Source organism: Episyrphus balteatus, chromosome 4 (genome assembly GCF_945859705.1).
Source record: "Episyrphus balteatus chromosome 4, idEpiBalt1.1, whole genome shotgun sequence".
NCBI classification, from domain to species: Eukaryota; Metazoa; Arthropoda; class Insecta; order Diptera; family Syrphidae; genus Episyrphus; species Episyrphus balteatus.
The window spans coordinates 46259649-46277608 of record NC_079137.1 but is presented as its reverse complement, the minus strand read 5'-3'; the positions used below and the strand labels follow the sequence as shown (position 1 = coordinate 46277608).

Sequence of the window (17960 nt, the reverse complement as noted above, 5' to 3'; positions counted from 1 at the left end):
CCATCATGACTTGACGACGAAAAAAAAAAAAGGCGAAAAAAGTTTTTAATGGCCTAATTGTTTTTTTTTTACTGTTTGTATTTTTTTTTTGTTTCAAACTGCTCTTACCATTTTCAATTTTTGTTTTCAATAATTTGTAAGGTGAACGAAACTGAGTTTAGGTCTCAAAACCATTTAAAAACTTGGTTTTGTTATTTAAGAAATCTAATTTTATAAAATTAAATCTAAAATATTGTATTGAATTATGAAGCAACATTTACCATTAGAGCAAGTCGCGATCCAGTCGCAGCAGTTGGTTGATTGAAAACATTTTTACCCTTTAACCCAAGATATTCCTATCGGCTCTCTAGATTCTTGATTCTTATACAAAAAAAAAAAAAAAAAACAAAACAAAATTTTTAACAGATTGATGTAGGTAACATAATACCTTTTTCACAGATTCCATAAAAAAACTACCAACCGACTCTATCAATTGCAGTGAAAATACAGGCGCAAAAATGCATTAAATCGACTTTTACTCTTCTTAGGGCTCGAATTTGATGTAATAAGTTTAAGCAAAGTCATGTGTGATGATATATTACTAACATTCTTTTTCTTTATTATGTTAGCCTCCCTCTTCTTATCCCAAAAAAACACTACTCCATTTTTCAAAAAGGGAATTATTACAAGGGAAATTTTATTTCGATAACCAATAATAACTATCTTTAAATAAAAAATATTGAGTTATTAATTTCTATAGGTCGTTTCAAATCAAAAGTCCCATGGAAAATTGAGCAAAAATAAAAAAACTCATTCACTTACTGGAAGGAAGCATTTATGAGGCAGCTGAACTTTTTCTAAAATTACGCTAAAATAATGAAGAACAGTTCTTGATATCCCTATTTTAATTAATTGATCCGTCTGTTAGATTCACTGGGTTAGCCTCAGAAAGCGGAGGCAAGTCTCCCGGGCTTGCATCACTCCATATCCGCTGACAATACAAAAAAACATACAATTATTTAATTATTTATTATTTGAAGGCAGTTGGGATAACTTTTCAGAAGATATTGGTGAAGATGGACCAGAAATGTCCAGTTTATATGATAGCAATTCATAACCTAAAATTCTATTCACATCTTTTCATTTGTATAATTGGGCAGTAAATATCTTATTTTTATTTTTCAATTATTTTGGAGTCGTCACCATAGAAATCATTAATAAACAAATGCAGATTTTTCGTTTGTTTATTTTTTTCTCTAGCATTTTTTTCATTCAAACAAGCATGATTTGTTGTTATTTTTGAGTTGATTTGTCGCAATGAGCCAATAAAATTGAGTTTTTTGTTTATTTCTTATCAATTTTATTGGAAGGGAGAAAAAAAACTCTGAGTCAGGACTTTTGATTTGAAACGACCTATAGTAGGATTTTTGATGGATAGTGATCAGAATTTATAATAAATGTTTTAACGATTTATTGAAAATGCTCTAAATTGTCCAATTCCATTTACAGTTAGAACATTATTTTCAAAACTTACCAAACCTGTTTGTAATTTTGTATTATTGAACTCCAAATTTGTAGTTTCTACAAGTTAATTAAAATCCTTTTTGCATATTGCATAGTTGAAATCTGAAAATCTTTTTTCATATTTTTAAGTATTAATTTTATCAATTCCTTTTTTTTTGCAGAATTTGGACTTAACTCAACTTAAACTCATCCACGATGGAGGTTTAACAATGAAAAAGAATCCTGGCACACAATTGCATGGATTGCTCTTTGAAAATATGTTGCTTTTGCTAACAAAACAGGTAAAAATTCTTTATTATCATACTGATATGACTTTTGATTTAAATTTTATTTTAAATTTTTTGTAGGACGATAAATATGCGTTGAAAAATTTCCAAAATATTTCCGCAACCGGTACAACTGAGGTGAATAAATTTATCAGTCCAATAACATGTTTTGATCAGCAAACTTTGGTGCGACAATCTGCGGTAGATAAGAATACATTCTTTCTTATCATAACGAAGACATCACAAATGTTGGAATTAAGAGCGCCTAGCAGTTCGGAATGTAAAACGTAAGTTTTTCTTTTAATTCTTAAATATATATTTTTTTTAAATATGATTTTATTAAGCAAGGAATGAAGAATGAAGTATTTTTTTTCGGACTTATTAATAATTTCCCTCTGGGATTTGTATTTTTATTTTTCTCAATTAAATCCTGAAATACTTGCAATTCAAAATTTATTCGATATAAACAAAATTGTGAATGTGAAAATACAATTTGATTTATCCAAACACAACATAATTAAATATATAATTAATTTTAAATAACCAAAGAAATTTTATCAGTCAGCAAAGATGATCATCATCATTGGAATTTTGTGTTTTGGGGAATGCAGTCCGATCAATGATCGTTTAAATCATTCAAAAAATGATTTTTACCTTTTCTTTTTTGTTTGAAAAAGAAATTACTGCTGAAAAATTGTTTTAAAAATATCATTGAAAGTTTATTGTTTTATTTTTATGCGAGAGTACCTACTGAGGTGGTTGGTGACAAATGGACTTAAATAATATTATTATTGGCAGTTGTTGTCATGTATTTATAGTTGACTAGGAGAAGGAAGAATTCTCACGTCTTTGTGAAGAGGACATTTTTATAAGCATTTATGAGGAATTTTATGATGATAATCATTTTTAAAAGCCAACAAACGACATTGACGTCAAAGGAAGTGCAAATATTTTCTTCTTTTTCAAAAAAGAAATAAACAAACACACAAAGGGCCAATAATAATTTTCTACTTAAAATTCAAGATCAAGTTAAGATATTTTTTTTATTATTTTAATCGATTAAAGGTGTTAATAATATTTGTCAAAAGACATTTATTTAGACTTTGAATGATGATGGCAACTAGATTCTATTTCCTTAATTATGATGATTTTTGTTTTAATTATTTTTGTTTGATCATCAATTCCAAGTGCGTTTGTTGCACTTGTATTGTTGCAATAAATTATAATGAAAAAATTCCAACCACACACAAAATACAATAATTAATTTCACACTAGAATGAGCGTTTTAATTATTAAGTAATAATTTTTTGGTCATTAGTTGTCGTACATTGAAGAATTGTTTATAAAATTGTTTGTTCTATGACAAAGTCATTGACACTCAGGGTTATTTTCAGGAACATGAATGTATGGCAGAGATTATGTCGATTTTTAAAAATAAATCCACATGGTTTTTGGGGAATACAACTTGAAAAATTTGAAATAACTTTGTTTCTTAGTCGTTGAGTGGTGCAACAAGATCAATGTCGCGAAATCCTTTATATAAGTTGGTTAAGGTGGTTGGCGACAAGTTTCATTGACGATAATTGTAAACATTTCTGCAGTGTAATTGAAAAAATGTCCGTTACAGATACTCAGGATTTTCCCGGGTATCCTATTTGCTGTTGCAGTTACTTGCAAACGGTCGAAGGTCACAGTGATGTACAGAAATCGTCCATGTTTCGAAAATGAGCAATTCTAGTTCTGTTATACACTTTACTGTTGACTTGTAGCTTCCCAGTTGCACGAAGAAGTTTTTGGAAAAACATGTGCAATGTTTTCACAATGAATGAACTCCAAACTTGGAATGATGTTACTTCGTTTTTCTAAGTATACTCTTCCAAGAGCGTACTTAGGTTAAAAAGGGAAATAGGCCTGTAGTTGGATACAACATTCACTTGATCTTTCTTAGAAATCATCAAGATTTTTGCAATTTTTAATTTTTGCGAGAACTGGCGTTGATGTAGATGATGAGGATTAAAAAGATCATAACTGGTCTGTGGAAGCAATGTTTTAATACGAAATTGGGTACTCCATCTAGGTCAGGTATTGGTTGTGAACTGGATAACTTGGCAGGTCATTTCGTAAGTTCAACTATATTTAGAACAGGACCAGCAAATGCGTTTCTTTTGAAATGGCCTATAAAAAGGATGAAAGCTTACACCGTTTTGGCTAATTATTATACTTTTGCTGAAACTTTTGGAAATGTTACTATTTTTTTTTTTTTTATTTCTCAACTCTTCAATTCTCAAAGCCCTTTGGAGGCCCTTTTTTTCTAAGCAGAAGACATTGTCAATTATCCAGTCATGTATTTATTATAGTTACTAAATCTCACCTTAGAGTTACTTCCTAAAGCCAAGATTACACTGGTCAACAAAATTTAACTTTTTTTTTGCCACAAGAACCAAAATATACTTTTCTAGTAGTTTTTGGGGTGCTGAATCCGAATCTGAAGTCAGAAAAATTTGATTGGCCTTCGTTTTTGAATTATTACCGTTAGAAAAAGTCAAAAAACCTAATTTTGGCTGTTTTCGAAGTTCTATTTTTATGTGGGGTAGTTCATTATAAACAAATTTGTAACGGTTATTATAAAAACAGATATTTTTCTTTCAAAAACTTTTAAAATTTTCCCGATATCTCTTTTATTGCTCGAGATATCTTAAGTTTCATTTAATAAGTCAAAGAGAAACTAAACTTAATCTAAAGTTTAAGTCACTGGTCACAAAATTTTTGCCACAAGAACCAAAATATACTTTTCTGAAGGTTTTTGAGTTGCTGAACTCAAATCCGCAATCCGAAAAATTCTATTAGCCTCCGTTCTTGAAATATAACCGTTATAAAAAAAACCCTTTTTTGCATTTTATAACGGTAATATTTTACGAACGAAGGCTAATAAAATTTTTCTGATTGTGAATTCGAGTTCAGCAACCCAAAAACCTTCGGAAAAGTATATTTTGATTCTTGTGGCATAAAAAGTGTAATTTGGTTGGCCAGTGTTGTTTCTGATTCAAAGACCGCTACTTAAATTTTAAATATCTCGGGCAATAAAAGAGATATCGGAAAGATTTAAACATTTTTTGAAAGAATAAAACTAGCTCTTATAGGCGCCGTTACAAATTTATTCACAATTAATTACTCTACATAAAAACATAACCTCGAAAACAGCCAAAATTACGTTTTTTTGACATTTTCTAACGGTAATATTTCAAAAACGAAGGCCAATCAAATTTTTCTGACTTCAGATTCGGATTCAGCACCCTAAAAACTACTAGAAAAGTATATTTTGGTTCTTGTGGCAAAAACCTTGTTGACCAGTGTTATTGCAGAATTTTCGGTACAATCACCTTGAATATCATCCAATATGGTCTGGGTGTCCGATTCCGAAGAAGAAAAATTCTGGAACTCATAAAGTTTTTAAGTTGTCAGCTTCTCAGAGAAAGACTGTCGAAGTTTTTCGGAACCAATCCTTCTCAGACGTTAAAACTTCCAGTTCGTCAATTGTGTTAGCCAATTGCCATCGTTAATAACGGGGCGTAGTCATAGATTCGGCTTAGTGTTATAATCTTTATTTATTTAACACACAGCTAAATACTAGCTTCAATATTTACCAGCTTTATTAAAATTTACATAGGTTTTTTTAATAATAATAAAATTATAAATTAAACTATTGAATAGAAAATTAATTTAAAATTATGTGAGAATTTAACTGATTGGTCAAACAAGTTGCTATATTTATTGTTGAACAAATTAAATAAATTAAACATTTTATTTAATGGGAAAAATCGTTCGTAATTAGTGCGATAGTTAGAGATAAAAATGCTATCGGGCAATTTCTGAAGTTTCGTCTAGGAATATAAAATATTTCCATTAACTAACTTAACAATAAAGGAAAAACATAAATAGAGCGTTTGTTCTCAAGTTGTCGAAGTACCTTACCGAGAGCTAGATTTCACACAGTTTAGTTCCTTAAGTCTCCTACGGGTTTCAACTCGTTTCTTTAGAATTTCCTTGGCATTACGTGAATTTCCAAAGCAGTATAACGAGTTCGTTGAAAGTATTTGGATTATTTCCAAACATTTTTTTTCCTGGTGGCACTGGGCTTACCAGTATTAGCAACATACAATTTTGTCTATATGTGAAGTGTTTCTAGTTTCAAGTTTTGTTATTACTTGATAACTTAAGTAACCAAGCTCAAAGCCATAACCAAGCTTAAAGCTTTAACCCTAAGTAACCCTTTCACTTTTGATTCTTTTCAGATATTGATCAAGGTTTTGAAAACTTTGTGCCATCCTTTACGACTTTGGTTGGCTCACTTTCTCTAAAGTGTCAAGTCTTTACTAGACTATTTTTTTCATTTCTTTAGACTTTTGAAAGTCATTACTGTTTCGAGTGCATGCGCATATTTTGGTATGCACCTTTTAAATTTCGTTCGGAGCAAACACACCTGAAACAAGTTGTAAACGGATCCTTAATGACTGCAGCGCCCTCTTCCAGAAAAACGCAAAAGAAATAGAAAAAGAAAAAGGCAGCTCCTTTAAAAGGTTATATCGGACATACTATGTTACATTGACCTTATTTTATCTAGAATCTAGAACGAACTATGTGAACACCTGAACGTCTAACGACCTACCTGTGTGTTTGATATTCGGCGAGACATCATATTTGAAATGTCAACTTGAACTTTCTACCCAACAAAGTATCTGACATCACCTTGAGTCATTAATCAAATCAAAAAACAAGTTCAAAAAACCATCAACATCGACTTCCTTAAAATAATGTCCTCAATCTTGTCAACTTGGGTGATAAATCACTGTCTTGTTTTGCTCATCATTGACCGCAAATTATTGTCATCTTCGATGTTCTGCATTATTATGATGATGATGTAAAAAAAAAGTTCTGGCATCACTAAAGTCGTTCACCTTCTACTATTTTCTCTTTATGACAAAGAAAGCTTGGTACATGTCTCGTTTTTGTTTTTATCTATAAACGCATTATGTTTACTCTTTATTTTTTTTTTCTTTGGTATGTTAATCGAAAAATCAACATTTTCACGTGTTTTTGTTGGTCTTGATTGTCATAGTAAGTTTTGTTCTAAGTGTCGATGAAAAATGATGATAGGACCTTGACTTACTTTAAGTCTATGTATAAGCATGTTAACATGTAACATGCATTTCTAGACAACATTATTGAACACATTTACACACAGTAAAATCCTTGAAAACAAAGAATATCCAAGTTTAGATCTTGAACTTTTGATTTTATTGGAATTTTTACGTTTTTATGAGAATTTTTAACCAGAACAGCCATCATCCATCTCAAACTTACATAGTGCAGTCTATTTTATTTGCTAACAATTAACAAGAAATCGACTCATTTGTCTTACTTCTTCTTTCCCTCAGTCGGACACAATATTCATCATTAGCAGCTTTTTTTTCAAGTTCAGCAAAAAAAAAAAATTATTGAGTAGGTATTTTTTTTTTTTTTTTTAATTTTTTGTTGAATTTTTTAATTTGGATTTTATATTTATGCCAAAACGTCCGCACCACCCTCATCAATCGTCAGATGGTAATGTGATGTTTAACGTCTTCCGGGACGTTCTTCTTCATCTGTTTTGTAAAAAAGGCGTATTTCTTTTTTGTTTTGTTTTTTTTTCTTTCGATTTCATCTGATGAATCAACATTAAGAATCTCTTTCTCTTCTGTTTTGTTTTGTTTTGATTTTATTTTTTCTTTAATTTTTATTTTTTTTTTTTTGTATAAGAAACGTAAATCTATAAATCATTTTATTACGAGCGCAAACATCTGATACGGAAAAATACTTATTTTAGGTGCGTAAAGCAGCCGGCCCGTTTATAACCCCTTTTGTTTTTCTGTTTATTTTTGTTGGTATTTTTAAATACAAAAATTTTGTTCTCTTCTTTTATTGCTTTGAATATAAAAAAAAAATCAAACAATTTATAGAATTATGAGACATTATTTTGTGTGTATACCTTTGACAAATAACACGGGCTATAAAGTGCTTTCTTCTTCTGATTCACCGAAAATCCTAGATGAATATTAAATAATGTCAAAGGATGTTTTTTTTCTATTATCATCATCAGAATGAAAGGTTTTTTAAAAAAAGAGATTTTTTTTCTTTTGAAGACCTCCCGGTGCCATGTGTCCTTGAACCTTTTTTTTCTTCTATTTTTTTTTAATCGTATATCAATTTAATGTTCAATATTATTAAAAGTCTAATGGGATTACCTATATGACTAAGTAGGTATAATGTATTTGTAGTATATTGAGTAAGAAATATTCTTTTGATATTTTTTTTTTGTAGTTGATACCGATACCACCCTATCAATATACACTCTTTCAATTTACTTTAAGTAAGCTTTCAATTAATTAAAAGATAGGTTGATGTATTTGTGATTTTTTTTTTAATTTCTTTATCAAAACATAAACGAAGAAGAAAATTCATTCATTCATTTAAATTTTTTTTATTATAAACAAAAAAGTTGTTGTTTTGGATTGTTTGTGGGGGCGCTGTTATAGGTTAATTGCGCACATCATTTTTTACACAGACATCAGATGTGCGTAATTTTGTTATTATTTGTTTTTTACTTCCATGTTTTGTATTTTTTTAGAAATGTAATTTGCAATAAAAATTAGAGTTGTTTTTGGTAAAAGGGTCAAATATTTGGTCAAGAAAAAAAGACTGAGTTGATAAGAAAAATCATTTGAGGATAAAAATAATGAAACACTTTATATTATAAAGCATTTCTGAACTTGGGATATGCCACGAACACCATAACAAGTGATCCAGCAGTCAAACCAGGATTCCAAAAAAAAAAAGAAAACGAAATTTTTCGAAAATGATTTCGATGGGACTTTTTTCCTTCTAATGAGTCGAAATTTAAAAGATATAACTAATTTTAATTCTTTTACTAATTTTTTCACAACAATCTGTTGTCAATCATGTGTATCTTTTTAGAACGAGATAACAAGAAGCACCACAAAAACAAAAAAAAAAATAATTTTATCCCATTTCAATTCAGATCGAGACAACTCATACCAGAAAACTTAAATCAATAATATTTGACTTGACTTTATCCGAGTAGTTTTCTTCCACTGATATGATCTTTATTATTTCGTAATATCTAAACTTTAACCCCCGTATTTATAAACGTTGTATAACTTTATACAACTGTTTAAATTTGGAAAATGTGATCAAAAACCTTGTTTATGGTTGTCTTATAGCTGTCAAACTTATACACAAGAGTAGATTGTCTTAACCGCGAATAATGTGATTATTATTTTTATTAAATGAAGCATATTTCCAACAATTTCAAACAAGTTATGCAGTGTATAAGTAGACAAAAATCTAATAAATATACGACTGTAAATTTTTAAAATTAAATTTAAATTACATTGGGCCGCAAAAACTGTTAGGAGCAACTTTTTCGTTACTCTAGTACCCTGTCATATTTAAATTTAATTTTACACTTTTACTCTTTTGTTTTATTCAAGCACTTTAAAGATATCTCGGAAAAATAGCCGTCAGTTATAGACAGGCCCAGTCAATCAAAATTCTTGATCATTATTTTAACTTTCAAATTTGAGGGAAATTTTTATCATTTTCATTTCCTATTGATCTTTGGTGTCTTCGCAGCAAATTTTAAATTCAATATGAAAAAAAAATATCAAACAAATGTCAATATTTTTGCAATTTAGTTTGACATGTACAGAACAATTTTGTCACGTGTACGACAAAATTTTAAGCAGACAAAGTTTGTATAGAGTGAAGTTCGGTTATTTTCTTCTCAAAAGGCTAAATTCACGTCGAAATTCCATTCTTTTCTGTCTGGCTAAGTGCTATACAAACTTTAATAATTCTAATAATCGATTTGACATTTTATGCTTTTTGAAAGAAAGCACAAAATACTCAATAAACACAATTAAACATTTTTTTTTTTGACGGGAGGAAATCTTCAAAAGACACTTGGCAGTATTCGACACCAAGTAGTGTGTTTTTTTTTTAATTGAATATTTCAAAGTTAAAACATAAACGGTCACTGTGGCGTATGCGTATTTTTTTTATTTTGTGAGCAAAAGAATATTTTTTTGTTGTTTTATAAATTATGAATTTTTTAATGTAGTGTTTAGTCGAAATGTTTGTTATTCTTTCATAAAAAAAGTCTACATGGCTAAATCCGTTCTCAAAAGTGACCTCTGCCAACTAAGGTTGGCATTAAAAACGCTCTATTCAAAAATGTTAAAGAAGTATTTTTTTAATTTCTTGCTTCAGTTGATTATTTGTGGGAAATCCTCTTCCAAATCTCTCGTCAACTCTCCAAAAAAATGACATTAAACTAGGTAAAACACTTATTTTCTATTCACTTAACTAATTGATTAAGTGAGTTTAGCTTTTATATTCAGAAAATAAAGCGTCACGTACAGACAATTTCTTATCATAAAACACTTAAAATATGAAAACAAGTGTCTTGCAATGCACTTTCTACATAAATAGACCACTAATAATGACCAATTAAAAACAAAAATCAATTTCGTAGACTAAATTGTTTGAAAAGTATATTTATGTATACAAACTAGACGTCACGTGTAGGACACTTGAGTTTTCTTATTTCATATGTGAGAATATGTAAACAACTGTTATGTCTTCTCGTTTTGTTCCCTAGCCCTCTATTGCTACTGGCGGCTTTAATTAGCCTAGTAAGAATACTAAAAGTCAATCAGCACATAGTTTTAAAGTACAGTTGTCTTTGTGATGAATTGTCTGTATAAATATAGAATCACAGAGTCAACTTTAAACGAAAGTTCCTATCCAAGGGTTATCTATAAATTGCTCTCACTAAATTGCCTAACTGTTTTCGCGGATCGTCTGCTATAAGCGGAAGATAATATTAACCAACACTTGAGTCAACAGTCGTCTTCGTGATGAGTTGTCCATCGAGGCACACGGAAAATTTTCCAACTGCTTCATTCATTAAATGTTTAAGAAATTAAATTTTAACGAACAGGAACCGGGAAACGTGTGATTTTTTTAAAAGTTGGTATTAATGACGTAGTCCAAATGTCAACAAAATATTTTTATCATACATCATGTGGGTACACCCTAACCAATTAATTTTAACAAATGCACTCATTTTCTTAAAGAGAATATATCAAAAACAAAAAACAACATTCTCATAAAATCGCTTTCACGTGGAATATGTTCTTAAGTATTCCAAATTATTTCTATGTGTTTATTTTATTTTTTTGACTTTTTTACAAAAAAAAAAAAAAAATAAAAACAAAAAAAAAAACTCAGCTAAAATGAGACATCATATAAACTGAACATATTAACATAAATGTCCAAATTGACAATATTTTCACACCTCAAGAGACTAAAACATAAGCACGTGTGACATTTCCTTTCATCACTCAAATAAATCATAGAGAAATATTAAAATCATTTACCCCCATTAGGGAGAGAGACACCAAAAGTTAAGTAGGTAGCTCTAGCTTTGCATGTTTTCAAGTTGACAAATATTTTCACTGTCTCTTTGTTGTTTTCTTTTTTTTTTTTAGAAAAAAAGAACACAGAATTCCTTTTGATAAACAAATATAAATATATAAACATCTGAGATACAAATCCGAGAGTATGATGATATGAATCCTCAACTCGTAGGTCAAGTTCATATATTTGTCACTTTACTTTTGTTGTGTTTGTTTGAATGTTAAATGTATTTGACACCTATACCTGGCGCATCACAAACAAAATAACAACAACAAAAACAAGGATAAAGATGAGATAAGATTGTTTTCTTTTTTTATTAGGATTATTTTAACATAATCTTTTTGAAGCCCAATTGAATAGATGCAACACCAAAACGATATAAAAATATATAAAACAAAATATATACGCTCGCTCGAGGTAAAAAACAGTAAAGTCGCTCGTTTCTATTGTCTGCTCTTGTTATTTGTTGTGCAAAATACCGAAGCCAATATATGAAGATGAGACATGTCCCTGAACTTTGATGTACTTGTATAATTTTTCTGTAGAAAGGAAAACATGGTCGGTTTTTGAGAAATTCGAAATTTAGGCTCCTCTCTTCAATCTTCAATGAGTGATTTTCATACAAATACAAAATTACGGCGAAATTGCATTCGAAATGAAGTTTTATAACCGATTACCTTTATTTAATCAATTTTCCAATAAAGTACACAAACGGATCTAAGAAACAAAATGGCCTCCATTATTTTAAACGATAATTTCATTTGACAGCTTCAAAACATACATCTCTGCTCTGAACAATATAGCAGTCAGTTGCATTTTAGATCTGTTCGTTTACTTTATTCAAAAATTGATTTGTTATAAAACGTCATTTTGATTGCAACTTTACTTAAGTGATGTATTTTATGACGTGAGATTTCATTGAGTTGAGAATTTTGTGTAAATTTGGTAAAATTTTAGCAGAATTCTTATTGGTCAAGGAATTTTGCATTCGAAATGTTCTTTTATTACAGATTACCTCTATTATATGAGTTTTTGAATGAAGTGCACAAACGGATCTAAAAAACAAACTGACCGCCATTATTTTATATGAAAACTTCGTTTGACAGCTTCAAAACAAACACCTCGGTTGAACAATATGGCAACCATTTGCGTTTTTAGATCCGTTCGTCTACTTTATTGAAAAAATTGATTTGTTATAAAACGTCTTTTTGATTGCAATTTCACTAAAATGACGTACCTACATATTTTATGACGTGAGATTTCAGGAATTTTGTGTAAATTTGGTAAAATTGTAGTAGATTTCTTATAGGTCAAGAAATTTCTTTGACTGGACAGTTTTCAATTTCATTTAATAAATGACAATCCGCCACTGAAAGAAGGAGTATAGGTATCGAAAGGTTCATGTTTTATGTCTGTCATTCAATTCTATTGTTAGATATTGTTTTTTTTTTTTTTTTGTTCTTTCGTTTTTTGGGTTTATCAATCCTGATTTTTTCGGGTTTATTTTGGGAGCATTTTTTTCTTGAATGACGAAGGCAAAATCTTTTACTTTATATCACGAGGCAAATATTAATTTACATTTAAGTTCATTTCGTTTTTTTTCTATCAAAATGAAAAACGGGTTCAATAACCAAAAATTGATGTAGATAGAATGCTCGTTTGCATGATAAATATCTAATGGTATAGAAAAGTTGAACTTTGTACATGAACTTTTTAATGCAAAAAGTTTACAAAAAAAAAATGGATATGGTTTATTTATCACACATATCCCGAAGGTGATCCAAGTTCATTCATTTGTCCTTGAAATTTAAACTTTTAAGTTATCAATTTCAAGGCATATTGATATAGGCTATTAGGAATATATCGCCTGCAACGGTAGCAGATGTGAAAAGCAAAGTTTTTTAATGAAAATAAAACTTAATAGACATATCAATATCTCCTGCCAAAAACAATAAAAAAGGAATGGAGAAGGTACAACTTATTAGAAACTCAGGTTCAATGACCCAAGCTCAAGGACAGGCTCAAATCACAAGTCACTTTGTCAATTTCCTACTTCGGTATTACCAAAATCTTCAATGGAGATGAATTTAATGGATAAGTCTATACTCATACTCTCTTACATTTATTCAATGCCAAGAAATTTATGGTAGTAAGGGTGAAAGTAATATCGTGCTGAAAATTCAGTTCCAACTTCCAACCACAGAAATATATAATTATCCAGTACAAATTCCATTGCATTTTTCATTGAAAACTTTTGTTTAAAGGCCACTTTGGAAAGAAACAAATTGTTCTTTTAAATCATTCCTCATAAAAACGAATCCACCTCCTTGAAAGGGAAAAATTATATTTTGCCTGAAAACCTCAGTTTAATAAGCTGAATTCCTGGCACAGAAACAACACCCACAATGATTTATTATTATCAATATTAAATCTACAAAACGAAGTAAGTTAGCTTTTTCCAAGAGTGGACAGGACACAACACTCAGAAACACAACATTCCAGAAGATATAATAGAAAGACAAGAAAAATGAAAAAAAAATAGAAATCCTTAGAAATATTCATTTCCATACAAATAGCACTCTCAAGTGCAATAGGTACCATAAAAATCTATATCCTTTTCATTTCACAAAAATATATATATTTTCTCTCTTTAACTTTACTCGTGTATTTCAATTCATAAATACAAAAAAAAAAAAACTTGAAACACAAAAAAAGCAAGAAAAATCTTCTAAAAGTCAGAAACATACATACAGAGGGCGTTGCTGGCTGATGGTTTGGTTTTAACAAAAATTCACAGCAATATCAGACAAAATGTCTGCAACACAACGTTTTCATGTATTATACAGCAGCTGCATTTAAATGGATAGTTTTTTTCAGTTTTTTTTTTTTTGTTTTGTGAGGAGGATTAAAAGAGTAAAAGACTCACTTTTACTATACTGCGCCATTCGATGTGTACGAGTATATTCAGTCGTATATATTTTATTGATATCTAGGAAAGTTCGAGTATATAAAAATGTAGATACATGTTCCTAGTTCTGAAGAGAAATATGAAAGGTTTACTTTATTTTTTGGTATTTTTATTTTTAAATCGTGTGTGCATGAATGATCCCAAGAGAAAGTTAATTTTTACCGCCCAGGATACCGTCTTGTATCGATTTTAGTTTTTAAAAGTTTTTCAGTTTTCAGTTTTTTTTAAGTCTGTCACTATAATAGTGTGGTGGTAAAAATTTATAAATGTAATGATGCAGAAAAAAGCTGGTAATTAAGTGCTGCAATCTTAATAACACTTGTATCGATACTAACTTAAAATCAAGAAATAAAAACTTTACTTATCTGAAAAAAAAAGAAAAAAGAATTCGGTACTTAATGACTTTGAAATTGCATGAAATTGAACATTCGAAACAGTCATTGCTATAACCGATAAGAGCTGATTGTTGGGATTTCTATTGACCCTTAGAAATAGCTGTTGGACATTTTCAACCGTTATTGGTTGTAATATTTAAATACGTATTGTTCATAATAACAGCTATTGAATACTAGAGCTGAGACTGCTATTGCGATAGCTGCTTTCAATTACTCTGCTCTTCCACTGAGCAGTGAAAAGTTGGGACTGCTTTTCAATATAGCTGCTCACTGCTCAGTCCTCTGGCTTACTTAAATCCAAACCAAATTTATTTTCTGCGTTCTTTTTTTTTATATTTACAATGATAAACGTGAAGCGATCAAGTGAACACGGAGAACAGTAAAAATGTTCGTTGCTTTAAAAGATTTCACTGCTTTTATAAGCAAAACTGCTCTATGTTCTTTAACTTCATTGCTCTTTTTTCAGAAAATGTTCTCGACTCATTAAAATCTTACTGCTTTTTTGTGAGAATTCCGTTCTACATACCTAAGCTGTAGAACATGATGACAACGGAACAGAGATGTTATTAAATGAATTACTAGTGTTTCAGTGCAGGCATTTAAGGAGTAATTTTTTATTAAAAAAATCATATTTCAAATCAGGAAGAAATTTAAAGAGTAATTTTCGACATTAACAGCTATTTAAAGAGTGATTAAATAGCAAAAGCCTTTTAAGACAGAAGTTTTTTTTTTTAATATTCCCACGCCTCTTTCCCCCCCCAGATACCGCACGCGCTGGGGTCCATTTTCACCGAGTACGAAACATTTGCGGATGATTATCGTATCGGCGCTTTTTAGTGTTTTTTGAAGGTAAAAACAAATTAAAAAGAACTAAATAAGTAAAGAGAATGGTGATACGAATATCATAGGAAGGTCAAAGATTGGGACTGCTTAGTACAAGCATTTATTATATCTATGCAAAATAAAAAAAATTTAAAATGAACAAAAAAATAAATTTAATATTTCATGTTTAATTTTCAGAAAGTGTCGAAATTTTAAAACAAAAATGTTTTAATAGTCAAGAGTGTTGATAAAAAAATAATTCAATATACATATGTACATACAATTAGGTATAAAGACATTAAATGAGAAAAGAATCAGTAAACATTGAACATAAATACAAAAAAAAAAAGTTTATGAGCGTGGTACACTGGTTTTTAGTATTTTTTTCAGACTAGTTTTATTAATATTAAAATCAAACAGATTAGTATTCAAATTTACAAGCTTACACATGCGAGTTAAGGGCACATGCATACCATAATTAGTACGGTGTTGGGGTAGTTTTATTAAATATAAGCTACGAAAGTTATGAGCACCTCTCCGGTAGTTAAAATTAATAGGATTAAGCAGATCCGGGCCATCAATTACACCCGTTATAAGTTGATGAATAAATACAAGGTCGTTATTTACTCTGCTTTGAGACAAGGTTTGGATCTGCAGTACGTTGATTCGATGCTCATAGGAAGGAAGGTTAAAAGGGTCCGTCCATGGTAAGCCTTTTAAGGCAAAACGAATAAAATTACGTTGGACTGATTCTATTCTTTCTATATGGATGCTGTAAAAAAGTGTCCAAACTTGAGATGCGTATTCTAAGTGGGGACGAACTAAGCAGTTGTAAAGAGCTAATGTAACGTAAGGGTCCCTAAACTCTTTCGACCAACGCTTGACAAAACCTAACATAGAATTGGCCTTGTTTACAATCAGGTTTATGTGCTCTGTGAAATCGAGGTTGGAGTTAAAGTTAACACCAAGGTCTTTAAAACTATGCACACGGAGTAAAGTGTGATGAGATATCTTATAATCATACAGACTAGGAGTTTTTTTCTTTGAAAAGGTCATCGTCTGACACTTAGTCGGGTTGAGATTTAAACCGTTCTTTGTACACCAAATAGCAAATCTATCAAGATCATCTTGCAAGGATATGATGTCATTCACAGAGCTTATGCTTTTGTAAATTTTCATATCATCTGCGAAAATAAGAATTTCACTCTTACGTAAACATAACGGTACGTCATTAATAGCTAAAATAAAAAGAAGAGGTCCCAGGTGACTACCTTGCGGGACGCCCGATTTGGCAATGAACGATTTTGAGAAGGTCCCTCTGAATTTCACCTGATATGACCTATTTTTAAGGTAAGAAGAAATCCAAGTGATAAAACTTATAGGAAAACCAAACATTTTTAATTTAAACTTTATGATGTCATGAGAAAGTTGATCAAAAGCCTTAGAATAGTCTGTATAAATGCAGTCGAGTTCCTGTCCACTTTCTAAAGCGAAGGAGCAATTTTGCAAAAATGAAAGTAGATTCGTAACCGTTGATCTTTTTTGCATGAAACCATGTTGTTGATTACAAATAATATTTCTACAGTAGAACGTTAAACTATCACAAATAACTTGCTCAAAAAGCTTTGAAATACATGAAAGTTTAGATATTGGCCTATAGTTAGTTATGTGGGCTTTATCTCCCTTTTTAAAAACAGGAGTAATATATGCGCTTTTCCATATGTTTGGAAATATACCCGATTTAAGAGATAATACGAAAATGTGTTGAAGAGGGAGAGCTAAAACGGATCTACAGTTTTTCAAAACTATCGGAGGGATTCCATCAGGTCCCAGAGAGCAATCATCATGAAGAAGTGAAATATTTGAAGTTAAATATTTGATAACGTGAAGTTTTAGTATCGTCGTCTCTTTCTTTTGTGGATTAAGTGCTCTTTTAATAAACAAGGGGAAAAATTTCATTTCACTTGCAAATATAACTACCTTAAAAGCAAATTGTTAGTAAATTGTGAAAGTTTAAACATTTGGTCCCAAAGAAATATGTATATTCAAAAATTGTGATGTAAAAGTTAGCCAAAATTGACACCTCGACTATAAGTTTTTTGTTATATTTTCTTTCACACATTCTAAAAATATCCAAACAAAGTATAAAAAAAAAAAAATAAGAAATATTTTTAACATCAAATAATTAACTCAATTTATTAATAGGACATAAATCACTGGAATAGCAGTAACGTACTACATCAAAACAAAAAAAAAAAAAATTTAAAATAAAAACAAATGATCACTAAACAGAAATTTAAATAATCTCATTTGATTTAATGATAGAATTTTTTTATTTATGGTTTAATGTCTTATTGGAAAAAAATGCCATACACAAAAAATTACGAGGACACATTTTAAATGGTTTTTGCTCTCTTATTATTTTTTTTTTTCATTCGCCTACAAATTAAAATTGAAAAAAATAATAAT

General features: G+C 29.9%; 1 protein-coding gene across 5 annotated transcripts in view; it reads left to right on the top strand.

Moving 5' to 3' along the window:
- LOC129918418 (uncharacterized) overlaps nucleotides 1-17960 on the top strand; it is a 302049-nt gene that overhangs the window by 244046 nt on the left and 40043 nt on the right. For all 5 annotated transcript variants that reach the window (XM_055998935.1, XM_055998934.1, XM_055998933.1 and 2 more), the window contains 2 exons: nucleotides 1665-1784; nucleotides 1851-2056. In XM_055998935.1, the coding sequence (XP_055854910.1) occupies nucleotides 1665-1784; nucleotides 1851-2056 (326 nt within the window). The remainder of the gene's footprint in view (nucleotides 1-1664; nucleotides 1785-1850; nucleotides 2057-17960) is intronic.